The sequence below is a fragment of the Ziziphus jujuba genome, chromosome 3 (assembly GCF_031755915.1).
Source record: "Ziziphus jujuba cultivar Dongzao chromosome 3, ASM3175591v1".
Classification (NCBI taxonomy): domain Eukaryota; kingdom Viridiplantae; phylum Streptophyta; class Magnoliopsida; order Rosales; family Rhamnaceae; genus Ziziphus; species Ziziphus jujuba.
This window is the reverse complement of record NC_083381.1, coordinates 26,563,837-26,584,076: the sequence shown is the minus strand read 5'-3', so window position 1 is coordinate 26,584,076 and position 20,240 is coordinate 26,563,837. Positions and strand designations below refer to the sequence as shown.

Below are 20,240 nucleotides of genomic sequence, written 5' to 3'. Positions count from 1 at the left end.
TATATTTTTCTCAAAAAATTTTTAGACAATAAACATAAAGTATAAAGCTGACAAAAAATGTTATTGTAAAAAAATAAATATTGGACACTTTATTTATTCTCAAATACAATATGTTCTGTAATGTTTAAAATTCTAAGCCCTCCCTGACTTCCTCCACCTATATGACTAACAAACTCAAAGTTTATTCAGTATTATGTGAATGGTTTAGTTTTTTTTTTTTTTTTTTTAATAAAAATTATTATTATCTTGAAATGAATTAATTGAAAGGAATAAAAATGTGTGTGTGTGTATATATATATATATATATATATTTGTATATGAGAATTTACCAACGGGCCGAGGTTTCAATCCACTAAACATGGGCCAGTGAACGACGACCTTGGGCCCATTAGAATTCACGGCATTCGACAGTGGGTCCTTGTTCTTCTCTCAGCACCAACGACGATGCACTTCTTTCACTTGCGCTTGTTTTCAGTTTTCGAGTTGTGCCATTGACGAATTTAGACAAACAAAACGTTGGCCATAGTCTATACCCTTCACTCCGAGTGCGAGGTCAGTTCTATCTTCTGCTTCTGTTTCTTTCATTTTTTCATTTTTCAGATGCAAATATTTATTCTGTGATGTTGGTCTTTCGTTTCGCAGGTGAATTCGCCGTATTTGAAAGCCCTATTTTCTTTTCGGTTTAAATCCGTAGAAGTTGAACCCATTTTCCTGAGGTGAGCCCTGTACTATTGTTTATTTTGGTTTCCTTCGGGAGGAGAAGAATATGGATTTTCTATATTGAATACTTAGATTAGTGATCGAGGGTATATTTATTTTCCTTCTAATGATTTATTAGGTGTGGGTTTTGCGTTTTATTTTCTTCTTGTTCTTCTCCAAGATAAATGATTGGTATTTTGTTCCTTTCTATTTTATTTCCATTATAATTTAAGGTTTGCAGTACTATGTATTTTATTATGAAAGCTTTTTAATTTGGGTTTTAAGTATTTTGTTTAGGTAACATTGATAAATTTAATTGGAAAACAATCCAGATTACTTGAATTTGATATTTCTCTAAGGCTTTATCCTAGAGTTTACTTTAGTTTCTGTAGATTTTGATCTGATTATGGACATGTATGTGTTTCAAAACTAGGTTGGAATTGTATTAATCATATTCTTCAAATAATATTTTAGATGCCTTTGGCACATGACTAGCCTCTTATAGCTATGTGAAGTTCAGTTTCTGTAAAACAGAATTTACTGGGGTTGTAATCAATGAACGCTGTTGGTGGTCTATTTCACCATGTTACTTTTGCACTTCGAGATTAGGGTATAGGTTATAAGTGAATCTCGAAACAAACAAGTGGATTCAAGTTGGTGAATTTACTGGATCTCGCGTGATTATACTTTCTTCATTGATTTTGCATAACATTCTGTTATTGCAGCTACCCCTTTGTTAGATTTGCAATTTTGAATTTTCAGTGGTGGTTTCTAGATTGTAATTTGATTGTGCACTTTTACCTATACTAGTTGCTTTGGAAAAAATTAACCTCATGTCTAGGAATAAGTTTTTCTCAATAAACTTCTCAAGCTTTGACGTGTTTCTGGCAAGGAAGCACCCTGCCTTCTGGAAGTTGCGAGTTAGTGTATTATGTAGTCGTTCAGAGAGCCTTTTTTACAGGATTTTCCCATTAGGTGGGTTGCATACTATCCAGAGCCTGCTTTCTTGTTTTCAAGTGTTATTTAGATGGTATTTACAATACAGGGATGCAATCCTTTAAGGAGGACTCTTACCATTTTTAAATACCTGCATCAATTAGAAAGCTGTGACTGAAATAAATGTTATACTTAGTATGCTTATTTCTTTATCACCTCCTTACAGAAAAATCAATAGTATGCTTATTTCTTTATCACCTGCTTACAGAACAATCAATCTTCAAATTTTCATGCGTGAATTTTATAAGAAAAGAAAATGCACGGCTGTCCTTACCATTGCCAACGGATGCTACTTTGTCATGTCTTCTTTTCATGAGTAAATGATATACACTTTGCAAATGAAGCCTATGATATTTCACATTCTACCAAAATGCATGCACTCTAAGACCTATTTTTGTGATGATCTGTGTAGTTGAAGTCTATTTATAAGGAGGTATCATACTCTCTTTCTGTTTTCTTTTTCCTTCACTTGCAGAAAGCCATGGCTGGTAGAGCTGAAGGAGATCATAAGGAGCCAGTAAATGAACAAGTAATTGCAAATATGTACGGCAATATGCGATCTGAGCTCAATCAAATTTACTCAAAAATCACTGAATTGGAGATGGAAGTAAGTGAGCACTCATTGGTCATCAACGCCATTCAACCACTTGACCAATCTAGACGCTGCTACCGAATGATTGGAGGTGTGCTGGTGGAGAGAACCATCAAAGAGGTTTTGCCTGCTGTGCAACGAAACAAAGAAGGTCTTGAAGAGGTTATTTCCAGGCTGAACGAGGCCTTGGAGAAGAAGAAAAAGGAAATCGCCGAATTTGAGGCAAAGTACAAAATTAGGATAAAAAAGCCTGATAGTGTGGTAAAGGATGACAGTGGCCGGAAGGAAGGCTCTGCACAGGGAGTCCTTGTTGGTCCTGCAGGCGGAAGCGAATGATGCGTCTCTTCTTTCCTTCCCAAGAGACTTTTGTTTATTGAAGTTGTTCAACAAGCTGTTTTCTGCCTTGGCTACAATATATTAGGTGTTGAAGAGAAATGGATGTGTGGTATAATCAGTTTACTGGAATTTGACTAGCTACTACTGAATGCTAGATTCTAATAACTAGCGGTCAGATTATACATTCTCTATGGAGATATTGTATTCGACTCTATAAGAGAACTAAACCCAGTGATTTATTTGTTGCAAGTGATAAGACTCTTTTTCCCTATCATCTAGTTTATGCAAATAATCTTTCATGCAAACATTTTTCGTGGAATTAAACTTGGAACGTATATAATATAATTTACTCTTTGAAAGCTCTTTCATGGAAACTTCTCTCATAGATTTTCATTTTAGCTCTAGTAAGCAAGTCAATATACAAAAATGCTGATTACATTAGAAGGGAAAACTGGTTGTGAAGTCACCATTTTTTTTACTTCTTTTTCCCCCATTGCTCTCCAAACATTTGTTAATTCCTCAGCCGAAGAAGTCCTGAACACCTCTACCGTCAAAAAATCTGTCCGATAGCTCGGCCAAAACGGCATTGACAGTGAGCAAAACGACACTAGACCCGGCTATGACGCTGATCACTACCCCTGTAGTCCCTAAAACTTTACCAAACACCGGCCACTCAATCTCCCTAACCTCCTCCGCAACTCCGCTGAGAAAGTCTCCTTCTTTCTCTGCCTTCTTCTCTTCCATAGCCTTCTTTATCTCCGAACCCAACTCCGACAACTCGACGACGGCAGGTTGACTTTCCGGCTCCGGTTCTTTCTCAGCGCTTTGTTGGTCGGACTCGGAATTTCCTCGGTTTTCTTCAATGGCAAAAAGCAGCTGCTTTCTTCTTCGTTTGCTGGAGATTGCCATGGGTTTGGCTACCAAATTGCAGATCACAAACAACGGTTTCAATCGTACGGAGCAGGAGGTTGGATGGCCGGAACCTGAAAAAGCTGGTGGCTGTGGTGTCACCGGTAATTGTAGGGACATTGGCAGTGCCATGAATGATAAGAGCGGGTGGATAATGTTGTTCGGTTGATCCTTGGAGTGAGCGTGCGAATCAGCGAATGCCTTTGTTCCTCGTTCGAGTCGAACGGGTTTGGGCAGTCTGGCAAACTCATTGGGCTGGGTCAGTTTGGACCGCACTTTTGAGCCCAATTCATTTGTGTCTTCGATCTGTTCCAATGCTCCCTTAAATTTACCCCCAAAAAAAAATAAAAAATAAAATGGTCTAATAAAGTTTAAAAAGATGACTTTGGAACAGTGGGTAAATATGATAAAATAATTGCAATAATTAAATATAATTTGGCGACGAGCAATAGAAAGATAAAAGGAATACAAATTGAAGATGGTAATTTTTTGAGAAATTTCAATGTTGATATATATATATATATATATATATATATATATGTGTGTGCAAGGTATATTATACTGTATATTTTTTAAATTTTTTTTTATTATTATTTAATATTTTCGTATTTATATTTTTATAACTTTATAAAAATATCTAATATCTTCATATTTGTATTTTTATAACTTTATAAAAATATCTAATTACAATTAAAAAGAATTTAAAAATATATAGTATAATATATCCTATATATACAAGATTTACATACTGCTAATTGGTTAAGTAATATTATACGTCGTAACGCACTTAATGCAAGGTTTTGAAAATGACTGCTCATGTCATTCACATCAGCTAGTTCTGCTGCTTTTGTTAAGTTCTTGTCATTGCTATTTTTAGATAGATTATTTTTCTAATTTCAACCTCCAATTTATATTTTCAAATTTTTTATTATCTAATTTTTAATCCTAGGAATTTTTATTAATCTTCTCATTCTCTAGTACTCATCTTATGTTTTTTTTTTTTTTTTCTATTTCATATATCGTGCTCCAATATATATATATATATATATTTTAAAAAAATAAACACTAAAATGTTACCAAATATATATATTTTTTTCTTCAATAAAATGGAGCTTGTCCTAAGAAAAAATGGTCTCAATTGTTTTGTATGTTGGTTATCGCATGGGTATGTGTTTTGGTATAATGTTTAAATGCAGCAGATACCAAAATTTGATTATCAAATAATGTGGTAATTTATTTATAATTAATAAATTAATAATAATATAAAATCATGAAAGTTAAATTCAATAAAATAATACCAAGGCATTTGGTGTCCAAATTTGGTTAGGAAATTTTGTGAATATAAAATTACTGTTATATAGTTCCTCACACCAAAAGAAATCTATCCTCTGTCTGTCTCTCATATAATATAAACATTGATAATGACTAGTGAGTAGTAACTTTGATTGGAACAATGCATGGATCGAAGACGACAATATCAATCGAAAAATAATATAAAATTGCAGCGTGCTATGTGCATTGTCTCTATGCAAATGTATACCAACAAGAGCCGATCGAGGTCGATCAACAAAACTCTACAGTGAAAAAAAAATTGCCATTCAAATTGGGGGGGAAAAAAAAAAAAAAAAAAAGGAAAAAAAGAAAAATTGTATCATTCCCGAGAAAAGGAAGGAACCCATGAAACCAGATCTAAAACAGTTTCCAAACTTGCCGTTTTCGCCATTTTATACATGAAAGCCGAAGAAAATACACAACAAAACAAATTAGTTGGGCAGAGACTCCATTCTTTGCAGTACATATCTCTGGCCACCATTCACTCTCTCTGGGATCTGTCTCTGTTTGTTGTCTCTCTTTTATCTGCTTCTTTGAGTTTGAAAGAAGTTGAATTTCAAAACCTATACTATGCAGTTGAATTTTTATATATACAATGATCTAGAAATTGTAATATTAATTTGTTGTATGTGGGTAATATAGATAGGATATGGGGTCCAGAAGAAAGATCTCTAGGTCCAAGGAAATCAGCTTTGAGTTGATTGAGATAAACTATCCCATTATAATCTGACAACCTTATTCACTATGTGTCTCAATTATTTGCATTATTATTTTCAATTATTTGTGTTCGAGTGGGTCAATTTCGTGTTTTTGTTTTTTTGTTTTTTCTGTTTTTTTGTTTTTCTCTAATCATTATTTATCACCAGCAGCAAGCAAATATAATATGTGTATATATATATTGATGATGAAACTCTGAAACCTAACACGATCCAAACCGTCAGCTATCCATTAATTCTTTATTTATTTATTGGCTTTGTTCTTTCTTTTATTTAGTGCTTTTTTTTTTTATAATTTCTTTACAAAATTAATGATGAACTTATCATGAATTTTTCCTAGTAGGAAGATTAGCGACGGGTTTCTTAATAATTATACAATATGGAGCAATTTTTCTGTTGTACATGGGGAATTCCTTGGGTTTAGCATCCTTTATAGAAAAGTAAAAGATCACCATAGACAATATCAAGATTCTCTGAACATGATTTATATTTTTGGCCTACTCGTTTATGGGTATCTGTCCCAACTTGTGCATTTGGCGTTTTAATCAATTCAGCTTTTTTTTTTTTTTTTTTTAAATAAACGAATAAATAAATTCAACACTTTAATGCTTTTTTGTTCCACTATTTTAATTTATATCAACGGTACATTCACTCCCTAAATGTAAGAAATTGCTAAGAGTTCCGTTTAAGGCTTCTATACCTTTTTAATTGGCTAAATAAAGTTTGAGATATATTAAAGAAAGCAGACGCTTGAGGACAAATTGTCTGGTATTAACCTTACCTAAACCAACCAACTTTATAAACAAATATAGATATAAGAAATGAAAGCATCTAATTTTATTTATTTATTTATTATTATTATTATTATTATCTTTTTTGCTATAGTTCTTGGTACTCTCTCTTTGGATTCTCTCTATTTGTCTCGCCGTTCTATCATGCCTGAGGAAAAAAAGAAAACAAAATATCGTAATTAATTAAAGCCACAGTTCTTTTTCTAAAATATACACTCACATAGAGATCTAAATTAAGCTTAATTTGTTGTTTAATTTAAATATCCGGTCTAATCTTTTATATATATAAGAAATTAAAAATAAATTTTCCAATTACATATCAGAATTTATATACTAAGCTGCGTTTAAATAATGTTACCCAAAGGTTTTAATAAGTTTTTCCAAATGGTGGGATAATATTTAACCCAAGATGGCTCATGTTGCCGGTCCTTAGAATAATCCAAGGGAACTGGTTGTGTAGGTAAAATTGCCCTTCATTCATTATAAAAATATTTGTTCTTTAACCTTGTATAATTTATCATGTATAAAAGTATTCACTTTTTGTTTTATACCTCTCTCTTAGCAACTCTATAAAATCATAACATGCAAAAATGTGATAGTGGTCCCACATTGAAATTTTTATTTTCTATTTTTTTTTTTTAAAGAAAACGTGTATACATATATATATATATATATATAGGGTACCAATAATGTTCATCACCCAAGTTATGACAGACCAGTAATGTCTATTTTGAGATTAATAATGGGAGACTATATAAACCTAAAAAGAAAGAGAGCTTTAAACACAATTATATGAAATATAAAAAAGGCTATCACATAATTAAATAGGATGGCTACGAAGTACCTCTTATACTAAACTATGATCCAAAAAACACGTTAATTGGAGTAGTCCCCTATGCGACTAGACTCCTCGTGGTTTTGTGTGCAAAGCTCTCCGACATGCAACGCATATGAATGTTAGAAGGAGAGGACCACTCTAAAATTTGAACGACAATGAACAAAAAACCAAATCAGCTTTGCTTTTGTTTTGCCGATAAGAAAATGAATTAATTATAAAATAAAAATAAAAATAAATAAACATTCAACAAGAAAAAAAACTATGTCTTTTCTCTAAACCATAACACGTTTTTACATGATAAACAACATGGAAAAAGAAAATACAAATTAACATGCATCGAGACATTAACTTATCCCACGCTTTCCCTTTGGTTAATTTTTTGATTATCAAAATCAAAATTTTCTTTTTTTAAGTTCTTTGTCTCATAGATCAAACATCCTTTTACACTCAAAAACCAAGACAATAAATAATATTTATAACCCCCCATAACAACAAGGGCAAAAACAAAAACACTATTTTCTAATTCTTTAATTCCTTTTTTTTTTTTTTTTCTCTCTTTTTTGGTTATGTTACACCACACGCCGCCGCAAAATATCATTTGGCCGCCCGATTTTCATTGTTTCCGGCGAAGATAACAAGTCGATGACGAGGTCGGTGAAGGCCTCGATGATGAACTTGTGGGCATGTTTAGGATTCAATGCGAGATAGCACAAGAGAAGCTCATGTAGATACTCCAAGTCGCTCCTTCCATCCACCAACACATCACGAGCTTCCAACATTTCCTGCATGGATCTCCGGAAATCATCGTAAGGGTTCACCGAGAACTTCCGAACCCTAACACCGCCGGTAGTACTGTCGTCCATCATCTTCGTCATATCGGAATCCTCGGTTTTGGTATCCGTGGACTCAATAATGGAGTTTGAGCTGCCAGGAGAGGAGAAGAAGAAGCGTTGGGAAGCGAAAACGGCCGCAAAGTCGGGCGGGGATTGATGATTATCGGAGTCGGAGTCGTCGGAGGAAGAGAAGAAGTGATCATCGGTGGTGGAAGAGGGTGTAAAGGATTTGGAGGTTGAGGCAGTAGTAGTGGTGAAGTCTTGGTAGATGGTGTTGAAGTTCTTGAGGAGTGAAGTAGTAGAGGAAGAATGGATATGGTGGTCATCATCATCATCATCATCATTAGGTGGAGGAGGTGGAGATTGGATTGTTGGAAGGCATCTGAAATTGAAGAAGCTGCAGAGCTGGAAGTTCTTCCTAAAGGTGTTCGACATAATTACCCACAGAGAGACAGAGAGAGAGAGAAAGAAAGAGAGATTTGTGATGGAAAAAGGTGAAAGTGGGTGTTTGGTAAAGAGTGAAAGAGAAAGGTGTAAGCGGTGAGGGATGGCTTTTTATCTGGGGAGATAACGATTAAAGAAAGTCTATCTAGAACTCTATAGGACAGAGAAAGGGTGGGAAAAGGCTTTTGGGGTTTTTGGTTTCTTTTTGGTTTTGTTTTTGTGTTTTCTTTTGTATTTGTTTTTGTTTTGGGTCTAGTATTAGTTGTTGTTTTTGAGATCCGCAAGTGTGTGTCAATATGTCTTATATAAGAGGGAATTGAAATGGTCATATTTGCTTAAACTAAGGACGAAAATTAAGGTCCAACCACGAGTTTAGTTTAGACATTTTTGTTTGATATTACCCAATTATATATCCTTTTGCTTTGGACTATTGACTATTGAAATTTATTTATTCAGACACCGATAGAAAAGGAAAATATGATTCTTATTAAATTCACGAAAAGTGTATTCTCGTTTATAAGTTGAGATTAAAAAAAAAAACACACACACACACACACACATTAAGCAGTATAAGAAACAGATCTTGTGGGTAGTATACTAGTATATGTATCCATTTAGACTTAAAAGTACAACTTTTATGCTTAGAATCTACAAATTAAGTAAACTTTAAATTTTGGTTATGAGATCAATTAATGTTATTAAAACATGTTATGAATAATTAGTTGATATTTTACTAATAAATAAAAATTAATATAGAAAATATTTTGAAAATGTTGTGAATTAAAAAATTCTTGGGTTTTACACGATTATAAAATTCAGTTTCACCATCTTCACAAAAATATTGGTGATATTGATGTCAGTAGAAAAAAAAAAATATATATATATATATATATTATATCACGTGATATAGAAGAATACAAATGGAATTATACATTTTTATGTAAAAAAAAAAAAAAATTACAATACTGTTACAAACATCACACTTGATATTTGTCAATCAAATACCAATTATTGTTTTTGAAATGTAAGAGAACTTGAAAAAGCCTTGCATGTGACATAGATGGTTCACCTTAATTATTAAGTTTATCAGAGAGACTGTTTCCATACTATACATATTAATTTTGAGAAAAAGCAGATGATTATAAATTTTTAACAGTCTCCAAACATAGATTAAGAGATTTATCTGTTTTAACTTGTGGCTTTTGTCTATTAGGTGGCGTAATTAATAACCAAGCTGTCACTTGTTTGGAAGGAAATGACCAGCTGGCTTTTGTTTGGTCCAAACTTACCTTACCACCACCAACTCTGCAAAAAAGTTCGTACCTGTTTTTACCAAATTAACCCAACTGATTGATTTCTACACAAATACGCTGCTCCTTCTCAGTCGTTGTCCAGGGTCGGAACAAGTTGGTCCCGAAATTTATATGATCTATTACCCTTGACCTATATATATCGGGGTCCAGCATTAGCTCATCATAGCATATATCTTATATTAAAAGGCCCAAAATCAATTTTCATCATATCTTTGATTTACAAATTTTCATTGTGTAGAGAAAGACAGTTCATGGAAATTAATGGAATGCATGCATGCATGGCAGTCTCTGATTGGGAACACACCAAATCACTGTCTCTATACAGCTTTCAGTGGTGGGTTTCAGCTTCTTCATCTCTGTGCCATGCACATATATATATATATATATATATTTTGCAGAACTTATGAAGTCCAAATCGTCCTTCAAAAAATGCTCATCGCGTACGAGAGCATGCATAATTTCCTCTTCCATAGGAAAAAAACAACTCTTCAATCCCCTACTCACTAGTATTGTCTTCGGAATTTTCATTGGGTTCGTCCAATATAATTTTTTGTGTAGTGTCAAAAATTACATACGAAAATATTCCTTCTCTCTCATAGATGGGGCAATTAGCAAGAGTAAAAGGGCAACATGTATATACGTAAAATCAGTCTCTTCTTATTAATTTCTATCCATTGACTTTCGGACAACTTCATTCCTAGTTGACCCACAAGAAATTAAGGATCTAGCCCATTTGTTAGAGCCCATATGACACATAAGGCTCATCCATCAATTTTCCTAGTGAATTTGGTATAACATATTTAATAGATTTAAAAGAAGTTATTGATTTTAAAGGATCTGATTGATTGTTATAACAATTGTTATAAAATTTTATAGACTTCATAAAAAATTTATTAGAATTTAATGAAATTTTTGAGATTAAGATTGAATTTCATAATAATAATTTTTTTTCATAATTTTACTTTTAAAATCATTTTAAATCTATTAAAATTTATTATTTTTTAAAATCTTTTAAAATTAATGATTTTTGAATAACTATAGATTTTAAAATAATTATACAAATTATAATTGAATACACTTATATTTTAATATACTTTTATAAAATCCATTAAAATCTAAATTCAATATATTGGATTTTTATGGCTTCTTTTAAAATTCAAATCGAATACTTCTAAACTGCTAAATAATTTAAAATTCTAAATTGAATACAACCCTTAATTAAGGAAGAACAAAATAGAAAGCCATTTACATTAGCTACATAGCTATAGAGAGATCTTACAGTCAGCTACATCTCATATGTTTATTATTTCCACCGACAGCTTTTAGATCATCACACACACACAAAAAAAAAAAAAAAAAAAAAAAGGGGAAGGTAACGCAACCTTATTAAGAGTAAAAGAAAAACATAGGAAATCACAATGACGATCATATATTCATATTCTCATTGAGCCTTGCAGCAGCTGTCACTGATGCAGCTATGCCTCCCGGTTGGGTTGACATATTCGGGTTGTTCCGAAGCTCCGCCGTTGTCACTCCTTCAGCGTCTTGCCGAGTTGCTGCCTTGTCTGCCGGCAGCTTTGCCGTTGCACCCTGCATGCATTACGTGTGTTCATTAATTGAGGTAACATTCTTTTTCTTATTGTTTGACACGTCAACAAAAAATTTACATTACATTACATTATGTGTGTGTGTGTGTGTGTGTGTGTGTGTGTGTATATGTATACATATATCATATATGATAAAATATATATAATTATAATTTATAGATACCGTGAGAATGTCTCTGAGCTTGACCTTGTTATCATCCTTGTCAATTCCAGCGTTGTAAGACGCGGCGGATTGGGCGGTGGCAGCAAGCCCACCAGGGGTAACAACATTAACACCTGTTGCTCTAACCTCGGCGGCTTGAATGGCCGCGGCATCACTCTGGTCCACTGGCTTATCTCCCATTGTCTGCGCTGTCGCTTCCAGTGCTTCTCCTATAGTTATGGCGCTTGTTGTTGATCCCTGCTGCACTGGCGTTGGCTGAACAGACTGCCCAACTACCTAACACCACCACCACAATCAATCTTCAATTCAGATAATCATATGTTTGTGTATATATATATATATATGTGAAAATTCTTTTATTGAAGAATCTGAACAAATTTTTAACTCCTATCAATGGTAATACAACAGTAAAAAAAGATACAGGATGAGTGTGTGTATATATATATATATACACACGATGCAGAATTCATCGATAGGAAAATCACTGTATATAGAGCAGAGCAAGAGAGAGACCTGTCCGCCAACAGCTTCAGTTATTATGCGACGTCCGGGAACGTCGGTTTCCGTGACGGTGACGCCTTGACCTCCAGCGGCGTCCGAAACTTCAGTATGTCTAACGACGCCAGCTCTCTCATTCCAGGTAGCGGCTGCTTGCATGGTGGCTGCCGGACCTCCTTTCTGAGTCTGTCCGAGCACCGCCGTTTCTGCTGTCTGCATCATGGCCGCGTCCTGTGGTGCAATGGGCTTGTCGGCCAGATCCCCATGAACGCCAAAAATGTCGCCGTATTTTATTGGTTCTTGTTCGTCCCTCCTTGGCTGTCCCTGGCTCATTTTCTTTTTTCTTTTTTAATTTTTTTTTCCTTTTTTCGGTGGATTTTTAATCTGCAATGGGTTTGTGGTTTTCGGGCGGGAATTTTTGGTTTTGTATTGAAGAAGAATGTGTTTGGAGTTTGGAATGTAATTGTATATATAAATCGTCGGAACGTTGACACGTTTTAGACAATGAAACGTGGCGAGTCAAAATGGAGACAGTTTGAATGAAAATTATACACGTGTTGGGTTTGGGTGTCGTTGCAGATTAAAAATCCACCGTTTGTATGCTAGACGACACTTGCACATGCATACCCATGGCCTCCTACTTGGCTCACTGCATGTGGAAGCTTTATTAAGCCCATGCATCGGCAAATTCTCAGTTTTATTTTATTTTATTTTCTTAGGACTAATTTGCTCCTTGAATTCTTTTTTCACTTCCATAAATTTACAAAAAAAAAAAAAAAAAAAAAAAAAAAAACATAAAATCACAGATTTTCGACATCCTTTGTACCCTTAGTTACTTATGAGTTAATTGACTATGGACCACTGAGTTCTATTTTAATTTTTTACCAAAAACCAAAAAAAAAAAAAAGAATTCTATTTGAATTCCTTTAATTTATGTACATTTTGCAATATTATTTACCCTTAATATCCAATCACTATTTGTTATGCATTTTAGTACCATTTATTGTGTCTAGACAAATTTTTGCTATAAAAATTATTTACATAATATTTATAGTCTTTAAGAACAAGTATAATTTAACCTTTCTATAAAAAAAATAAAAAAAAAATAAAAAAGTAAAGAGATCTTGTAATTCACTTGTAGTTATGCTCCTCCTAGAGACAAATCCAGCAACTGATGTGGTTGCTTGTCATGCCTTGTGTTTGGTTGAGTTTGAATTATGGATGGTTCTTCTTGGTTAACTTGCTGTTATTCAGGATGATATTTGCAAGCTTGTTTCTTAATCCAATCCATTCTATTTCTATTTCAAATAATTGGATTTAAAAAAAAAAAAGCATTTGAATCATATTATTGAATATAGAAATTAGAAAATACGGAACATTTTCTTTGAAAAACCAATGTAAAAAAGGTTGAAAACCGTAGTATTTTCTTTTGAATTTTTTTTTTTCCCTTTTTATGCCGAGAAGTTAGAGCAGAAACGTATTTTTCAATTTTCCTCAATGATTATCACACATTAATTTCCTGGACTTCGGCTACTCCAGAATAATGCCAAATAAAAGAAAAGAGAAATGCTTACACAAAACATTATATATAAAGTTAATATACTTGTACGCATAAATGTTCATTACAGGAAACACATTATTCTATAATCCATGGGCTATAGCCCTAATCATGACAAAGTTTTTGAAGGGCAAATGGGAGAATAAAAACATAAATTCATTATCCATAAAACCCATTAAACTAACACAAGACCATCCAATGATGATAACTTGTACTTTTTATTTGCTGCTTATTGTTGTGGTGTTTCTCGGCTAGCAACCTCTAACCCATTCCCTGCAAAACCATAAAAAGAGTGAATTTTTCAACGTTTTTTTTTTTTTCCACATTTCAGTTAATTCCATGGCTAAAGCATAAACAATTAACATTAATCTTGAAACCGATATCCTTCAACATACATTTTTTTTGGTAAATATATCCTTCAATAAGCATGTCATATATAGTTAATAGGAATTATGATTCTTTTATCAAAAAAAAAAAAAAGGAATTATGATTAGGAAAGCAATAGCTTTACGTACCATCAGGATCAAAGAAGAAAATTTGCTTCACTTTACCATTTGGTAGGGACCTCTGAAAAGTCTCAACCCCTTTTTCCTGCATCAAATAATCAAATTTCTGTAACTTTTTGATGTGGGTTAGTGTTTATCATGCAAAATAAATAAATATATATTACCTTAAGAGTTTGCACAAAAGACTCAAAATTGGAGACAGAGAAACAGATATGGTGACCTCTGGGAAGATGGCTAGGGTCAGCCACAGGTGAAGCAGCACTCCATGGACCTTCGGGTAGCTTCGTGCTGGGGTTTCTCTCGATTAGATGGAGAGAAAAAGCTGATGGTAGATTTAGCCATATTACGTTGAATTCCCCAAAATTTGGGGCTTCTATCTCCTCGAACCCAAATATCTTCACCAAAAACAAAATTTATTTAATTGGTTATATGCCAAATATATATATATAAATATATATATATATATATATATATATTCTGGGAGATGGAAAGCTGATAAAAGGGGAAATTTGAAGAACCTCTTTGTAGAAATTGGCGAGACGCCTTATGTTGGAGGATTCTCTGGATATGTGGTTGAGGCTCACTCCTTTGGCTACCGCAGCTGCCATTTTTCTTATTCTTGTAGTTTTCTATTTTGATTCGATTTCTTCGAAGTACTGGCTGGCTGGTGTTTGTTTTTTTATAAAGTTGCTCTCTATTGCTATTGTACCTCTTGGAGAGCGAAAACGACATCGTATAGGTACACTAGCACATCATCACTCACACGGCACTTGTCATTAGTAGGAATACGTAATTTGGAGATAAATAAATTTGTGAATTTTGAGTGGTTTCTTTTTTTTTTATGGTAATTTGGTAGATAGTGTAGATTTCCTAACAGTTTGGCATTTCAAAACAGTAAATTCTGACATATTGCAAATTTGTTCTGTACTTCAAAATTGGGATTGGGAATCAATCCCTTTAATAATGATAAGGGATTGATTCCAGCTTATATTAAAACTGATTAAAAAAAATGATGAGGCAAAAATTCATCTTCTCACCAATAATCTTTACAAGAGCACCGACCCTCTTTAAAGCAGTGGAACCGGTTGTTATCTCTCACGATGATTTCTCTGCCTACAATGCCTGAGATGAACTTAATGGCACTGTGGCAATCTCCACATATTCTAAGGTTTTTTGTGATCCTTATGGGTACTCCAGAAGGAATAGCAATGAGGCCAAAGGCCAGGGCAATCTTCTCACTGTGGTACCAAACTTCTGATATCTTCTCTTCTTCCTCTAAATCAAAAAGAGCAAAATCGGTATCAGGAACATAACCAGCCTCTTTCATTTCCCTCCTTAGTTTAGATAACATTGCTTGAATCTCTGAGTTCCTTTCATGGAAGGTATCTTTTGCTTGGAAGACGTGGACTGCATTCTTTACAGCAACCCAACTGCAGCCAGCACCTTTCTTGATTCCAACATCTTTCATCTCCTTTCTCACAAGAGTGGCTTCTTCCCACCTGTATGCATTAGTATCCAAGTAAGACAATCAGTTCAATTCAATTTAAGAAAATGAATAACAATATCTGCCTAGTTTCAAAATCTACCACAATATTGCTTTGAAAGGAAATTCAAAAACCAAAGTATATAGCTTTTGAGGTTTATAGTGCCTATGGAACTTTTTATTGTTGGTTAAGAAGTGAGAATGATGAATCTAAAATTAAGTAATGTATTTTTGAAACTACTTAATGCCGATTTGAAGAAAAACAATTAGTCTGTTCCATAATAAATTATTACCTGCCAGCAGAAGCAAACATGTTTGAAAGCACAACATGATTGCCAGAGTCTTTGGGATCAAGTTCAAATAAATGATCCGCTGCAATCTTCCCTATATCTGGTTTCCTGTACACTCTACATGCTCCTAGAAGAGCCCCCCAAATTGAAATCGTTGGACAAATTGGCATCTTCTTGATGAACTCGTAGGCATGCTCTACCATCCCAGCTCGACCTAGCAAGTCCACAACACATGCATAATGCTCTGCCCCTGGTTCAATCCCATACTTCACTCTCATTGACCCAAATATCTCTATACCCTTTTTTACCATGCCTGCTCTACTGCAAGCTGACAATACACATACTAGTGTTACATAATTCGGTCTAATACCATGGCTGCCAGAACTTATTTCCTCAAACAAAGTCAAAGCCATGTCAGCATGCCCTTGATGTGCATAGCCACATAACATCGCATTCCAAGTGATTAAGTTCTTTTCCGGCATCTCTTCAAAGGCTTGTTCACAGTCATCTATACTCCCACATTTTCCATACATGTCAACAAGTGCACTCCCAACAAAGATATTTCCCTCAACGCAGGCTTTCAAGGCAAGTGCATGGACTGACCTACCCAATTCAAACCCTGCCATCCCAGCACAAGCACTTAGAACACTAGAAACCATGAAATCAGTTGGCTCAATTCCTTCTTTTCTTGCCTGCAAAAAGACCCCACAAGCTCTCTCTTCCTCATCGTTTTGTACATACACTGCTACCATAGAGCACCAAGAAACATCATTCCGCAAACTAATACTATCAAAAACCGTCTGAGAAGATCCAACCTCCCTACACTTCCCATAAAAATCAATAAGCCCATTCATGACTGACACATCTTTCCCAAACCCACATCGAATCACAAACCCATGTAGCTGACGCCCCAACTCCAAATCTGAAATGTCTGAACATGCATTTAAAAAAGCACAGAATGTAATCGAATTAGGCTCCCCACCCGCACGAACAAACTCAATAAACTTCTCAATTGCAATTTTTGGCCGTCCATCAAGCACAGTATTGGATATATAAGCATTCCACGTAGCAAGATTTCTTTCGGGCATTTCGTCAAACATTTTATTAGCTTCATCCCGAATACCCGTTTTGCAATACATGTCAAAAGCACTACAACCAACAAAAACATCACGTATCTGACCAGTCTTAACCGCAACGGCATGAACCTGTTTTCCAGTACCAGACATACGAAGCGAAGCAGAGGCCTTGAAGGCGCAAGGGAAGGTGAAGTCATTGGGTTGAATACACTCACGGCGCATGTTAACAAAATGAAGTAGAGCAGAAGCAAAGCGACCATTTTGGACGGACCCAGCAATAAGGGATGTCCAAGTGACGACTGTGCGGGATGGGGTGAGCGAGAGAACGAGCTGTGCCGAGTTGGGGAGGTCGAGTTTGGAGTACATGTTGACAAGATGGTTGGAGAGGAATGATGGCAATGGGGTATCGAGGGTCTTGATAATCTGGGCATGGGCGGCTCGGCCAATTAAAGACGAGCAGGTCGAAATGGCCGATTCGACCAGGGCAGCGAGCGAGTTGGGAGAGAGGAAAGGCATGGTCGGAAACTACGCTCATGGTTGGCGCTGATGCGAAAATTGAAGCAGCATGAACAGCAAGTGTTTGCGATATTTCCCCAGCAAAGCCTTTCCGTCGTGGGCGGGTTTAATGGTTGGACTAAAAGACAGCACTGGCCCACTTCTATAAAAAAAAAAAAAAAACTGACGGCTTTCTTCTTATTGGTTCGGAAAACATTTTGGTCAAAGACACGTTGATTTTTTAGTTACAACTATTAAAGGTGAAAATATTTTTGTGGTAATCCAACTCCAACACCCTAACTTTTCGCTGTTCGTTCTCTTTCTCTCCCAAATGATGACATTAACAAAATTCAAGTTTTTAACTTTCTGTTTTTTCTTTTCTTTTCTCTCTGCCAGAGAGAGGAAGAGAATACTGGGATTTCTTGAAGAGAAAAGAGAGAGACCAAAAAGTGTTTGAAAGCATTAAATTAAAAAAAAAAAAAAAAGGGTTTTGCTTTTGTGTGGTTTTGAAGGGTGTGTATATAATATTATGAATTTTTTTCCATGGAATCCATGAGAAAGAGTGCTAATAATATTATACCCTCTTCTTCTACCACCCTACAAAACCCAGAAGCAGTCTCTCATCTCCAAGAGAGCATTGCGTCTGTTCTTTCTCGATGGACCGGCTTGCAAATGGCCGTCCATAACCAATGGGGCGGACATGACTCTTTCGAGAAATCCCGAAAACTTGCTGCAGACATCTTCTCTTGGCTGTCTCAGTCCAAAGGTTTGAAATCAATAATAATAATAATAATAATAATAATAATAATGCATTTGTTTAGCTTTTTTATATCGTTCATGCATGTATCTATATTGCTTTATCTTTATTAAATTACCTTGTGTATACATGCCTTATAGCACGGCTTTACGTGGAAGACGTAGAGAATTTTCTCCATGAATGTATGCTTCTCACTTTCAACACAGATTTGGAGGATGGCAGCATCGAGGAGGTATATATATATATATATATAAAGCCAATATATGCATATGTAAATTTTATTTTATTGAACAATTTTGGACATCTTATGTTCAATTGCCTGTATATATGGTTTTTTATATGATAATTAAAAAATTTATAAACAGTCATTTATAGTTGTTAGATCATAAAAATCATCCAGATTTAATAATTGTATATGCAGTTCCTTACAATTTTTTTTAAATGTTTTACCGTATTATTTTATATATATATATATATATATAATTAATCTAAAGTAAAGTTCATTTTATTTTAATTATTAAATCAGATTAAAAATTGAGATTTAAAATTTTAAAAGTGATTAAATATATATTTAATAACATATTAAAACAAAAAAGTGAACTCTATCAAAATCTATTGATTAATAAATATAATTTTAAATTTTTCAATTATTTATGCAATCCAAAAATAAATAATAAATCAAATCAAATTATGTTAATATTTATATTAAATATATTATTTAATAATATAGTTATACTTAATTATATTTTATATGAGCTTGGGATTGGAAGTTACTTGCAGACCAATTATATATCTATATATATATATATATATATAGATATAAAATATTTGTGTTTCTTTTGGTCACAAAGATTAAAGATTTCTAGTATTGGTTTTAGTTCATACTTTTATATATAGCACTTAGCAATTGATTTAGCAGGTAGCAGAAGAATTAATGAGTATACATGAAGAGTACTTGCAAGGAAATCAATCAATGTGAAGGGAACACACAACCTTAAAGTTCTGTATAATATAATATGGTTGTCAGAGTAAGGTTTCATTTTATCTTCATTTTGTTAATTTACATTTAGTGCACACGTAAGTTGTTACTTTAGGTGTACATGAAGATTCACCTTATATATTTTTCTTTGCTTTGTGGGGCAGGTACTAAATTGTGAAATTGTGAAACAATGACAAAAGATGTGATATATCAAGATGGTATATACATAAAGGAATTGGTATTTCAAAATACTAATTGTAGACCCCTGTTTTTCGCTTTTTGGCTGGTAGGCACTTTGATATATGCATAATTGAGAGGTTGTATTAATGGTACTGGACTATGTTTGCAATATATGAAACTTCAAGTACTTAACATTCAATCTAGCTATGCTATTTGTTAAGCCAAAGTTAGCTAGTAATATGTTTGTTAATTCTTACTCTCTTGATTATTAATTTTACTCTCCTGATTATTAATTTTTTGTTTCCATTAAGCAAAATTTTTGGATTTTAATTGAACATATACTAGCCTTTCATCCATCTTGTTTTCTAAACATAATCTTTGATAAACTTGGATTTGAAGAAATTACCTGAGAAAAGAGAGAGAGAGAGAGAGAGAGATTAAATTATATTATTTCTAATGTAATGATAAATTATTAACTTTTTGTGTACGCTTTTGAGTATTTGAATTGGGAATATTTTATAGCTGTCTGATTTATTTATTTATTTAGTTTTATTTGTGTATAGATCAAATTATGGAGAGGGGATTTCAAACTAAGCACTAGACGATAATGTTCTATAAAAGATGTTATAAGCAATAATATTACATATATGTGGTAAAGATATGAATTCTTTCCTAATTTAAACTTTACCTAAGTTTTTAAAATGCAATAACATATGGTAGTTCAACAATTAAATGCCATAGATTTATTCTTCATTTATTATTTTATTTCTTCTATTTTCTATTTTCATAATCAAATGACATATGACAGCTAGCAAATTATGACCAAGATTTATTATGACAGCTAGCAAA

General features: G+C 33.8%; 7 protein-coding genes across 9 annotated transcripts; 2 read left to right on the top strand and 5 right to left on the bottom strand.

Annotated features, from left to right (window-relative positions):
* Positions 1 to 394: 394 nt before the first annotated feature.
* Positions 395 to 2,895, top strand: LOC107423160 (prefoldin subunit 2). 2 transcript variants are annotated; one of them, XM_048477466.2, is made up of 4 exons: positions 395 to 552; positions 643 to 716; positions 1,596 to 1,674; positions 2,171 to 2,895. In XM_048477466.2, the coding sequence occupies exon 4, from the start codon at positions 2,177 to 2,179 to the stop codon at positions 2,621 to 2,623; it is 447 nt and encodes a 148-aa protein (XP_048333423.1). In that variant the 5' UTR covers positions 395 to 552; positions 643 to 716; positions 1,596 to 1,674; positions 2,171 to 2,176; the 3' UTR covers positions 2,624 to 2,895. The 2 variants fall into 2 exon arrangements, with proteins under 2 accessions (XP_048333423.1, XP_015888170.1); XM_016032684.4 differs by lacking the exon at positions 1,596 to 1,674.
* A 91-nt stretch (positions 2,896 to 2,986) lies between these two features.
* Positions 2,987 to 3,732, bottom strand: LOC107423159 (preprotein translocase subunit SECE1). The gene has a single exon (XM_016032683.4). It carries the CDS (start codon positions 3,662 to 3,664, stop codon positions 3,143 to 3,145), a length of 522 nt encoding a protein of 173 aa, XP_015888169.3. The 5' UTR covers positions 3,665 to 3,732; the 3' UTR covers positions 2,987 to 3,142.
* A 3,726-nt stretch (positions 3,733 to 7,458) lies between these two features.
* Positions 7,459 to 8,905, bottom strand: LOC107423165 (transcription repressor OFP12). Its single transcript, XM_016032690.4, has one exon. It carries the CDS (start codon positions 8,475 to 8,477, stop codon positions 7,779 to 7,781), a length of 699 nt encoding a protein of 232 aa, XP_015888176.3. The 5' UTR covers positions 8,478 to 8,905; the 3' UTR covers positions 7,459 to 7,778.
* A 2,112-nt stretch (positions 8,906 to 11,017) lies between these two features.
* Positions 11,018 to 12,517, bottom strand: LOC107423167 (late embryogenesis abundant protein D-34-like). Of its 2 annotated transcripts, none has more exons than XM_048478011.2 (3): positions 12,083 to 12,517; positions 11,594 to 11,845; positions 11,018 to 11,389 (listed from the first exon to the last, which is right to left on the bottom strand). In XM_048478011.2, the coding sequence occupies exons 1-3, from the start codon at positions 12,398 to 12,400 to the stop codon at positions 11,225 to 11,227; spliced, it is 735 nt and encodes a 244-aa protein (XP_048333968.2). In that variant the 5' UTR covers positions 12,401 to 12,517; the 3' UTR covers positions 11,018 to 11,224. The 2 variants fall into 2 exon arrangements, with proteins under 2 accessions (XP_048333968.2, XP_015888177.3); XM_016032691.4 differs by having other exon boundaries at positions 11,570 to 11,845; positions 12,083 to 12,516.
* Positions 12,518 to 13,637: 1,120 nt separating this feature from the next.
* LOC107423156 (glyoxylase I 4) lies at positions 13,638 to 14,883 on the bottom strand. The gene is made up of 4 exons (XM_048477795.2): positions 14,650 to 14,883; positions 14,296 to 14,526; positions 14,141 to 14,216; positions 13,638 to 13,898 (listed from the first exon to the last, which is right to left on the bottom strand). Exons 1-4 carry the CDS (start codon positions 14,737 to 14,739, stop codon positions 13,855 to 13,857), a joined length of 441 nt encoding a protein of 146 aa, XP_048333752.2. The 5' UTR covers positions 14,740 to 14,883; the 3' UTR covers positions 13,638 to 13,854.
* A 75-nt stretch (positions 14,884 to 14,958) lies between these two features.
* LOC107423179 (pentatricopeptide repeat-containing protein At4g14850) lies at positions 14,959 to 17,633 on the bottom strand. The gene is made up of 2 exons (XM_025075865.3): positions 15,908 to 17,633; positions 14,959 to 15,630 (listed from the first exon to the last, which is right to left on the bottom strand). The coding sequence occupies exons 1-2, from the start codon at positions 17,494 to 17,496 to the stop codon at positions 15,165 to 15,167; spliced, it is 2,055 nt and encodes a 684-aa protein (XP_024931633.3). The 5' UTR covers positions 17,497 to 17,633; the 3' UTR covers positions 14,959 to 15,164.
* Positions 17,634 to 17,765: 132 nt separating this feature from the next.
* LOC107423155 (uncharacterized) lies at positions 17,766 to 19,668 on the top strand. The gene is made up of 4 exons (XM_016032680.4): positions 17,766 to 18,241; positions 18,373 to 18,464; positions 19,152 to 19,260; positions 19,376 to 19,668. The coding sequence occupies exons 1-3, from the start codon at positions 18,019 to 18,021 to the stop codon at positions 19,209 to 19,211; spliced, it is 375 nt and encodes a 124-aa protein (XP_015888166.3). The 5' UTR covers positions 17,766 to 18,018; the 3' UTR covers positions 19,212 to 19,260; positions 19,376 to 19,668.
* The last annotated feature ends 572 nt before the right edge of the window (positions 19,669 to 20,240 follow it).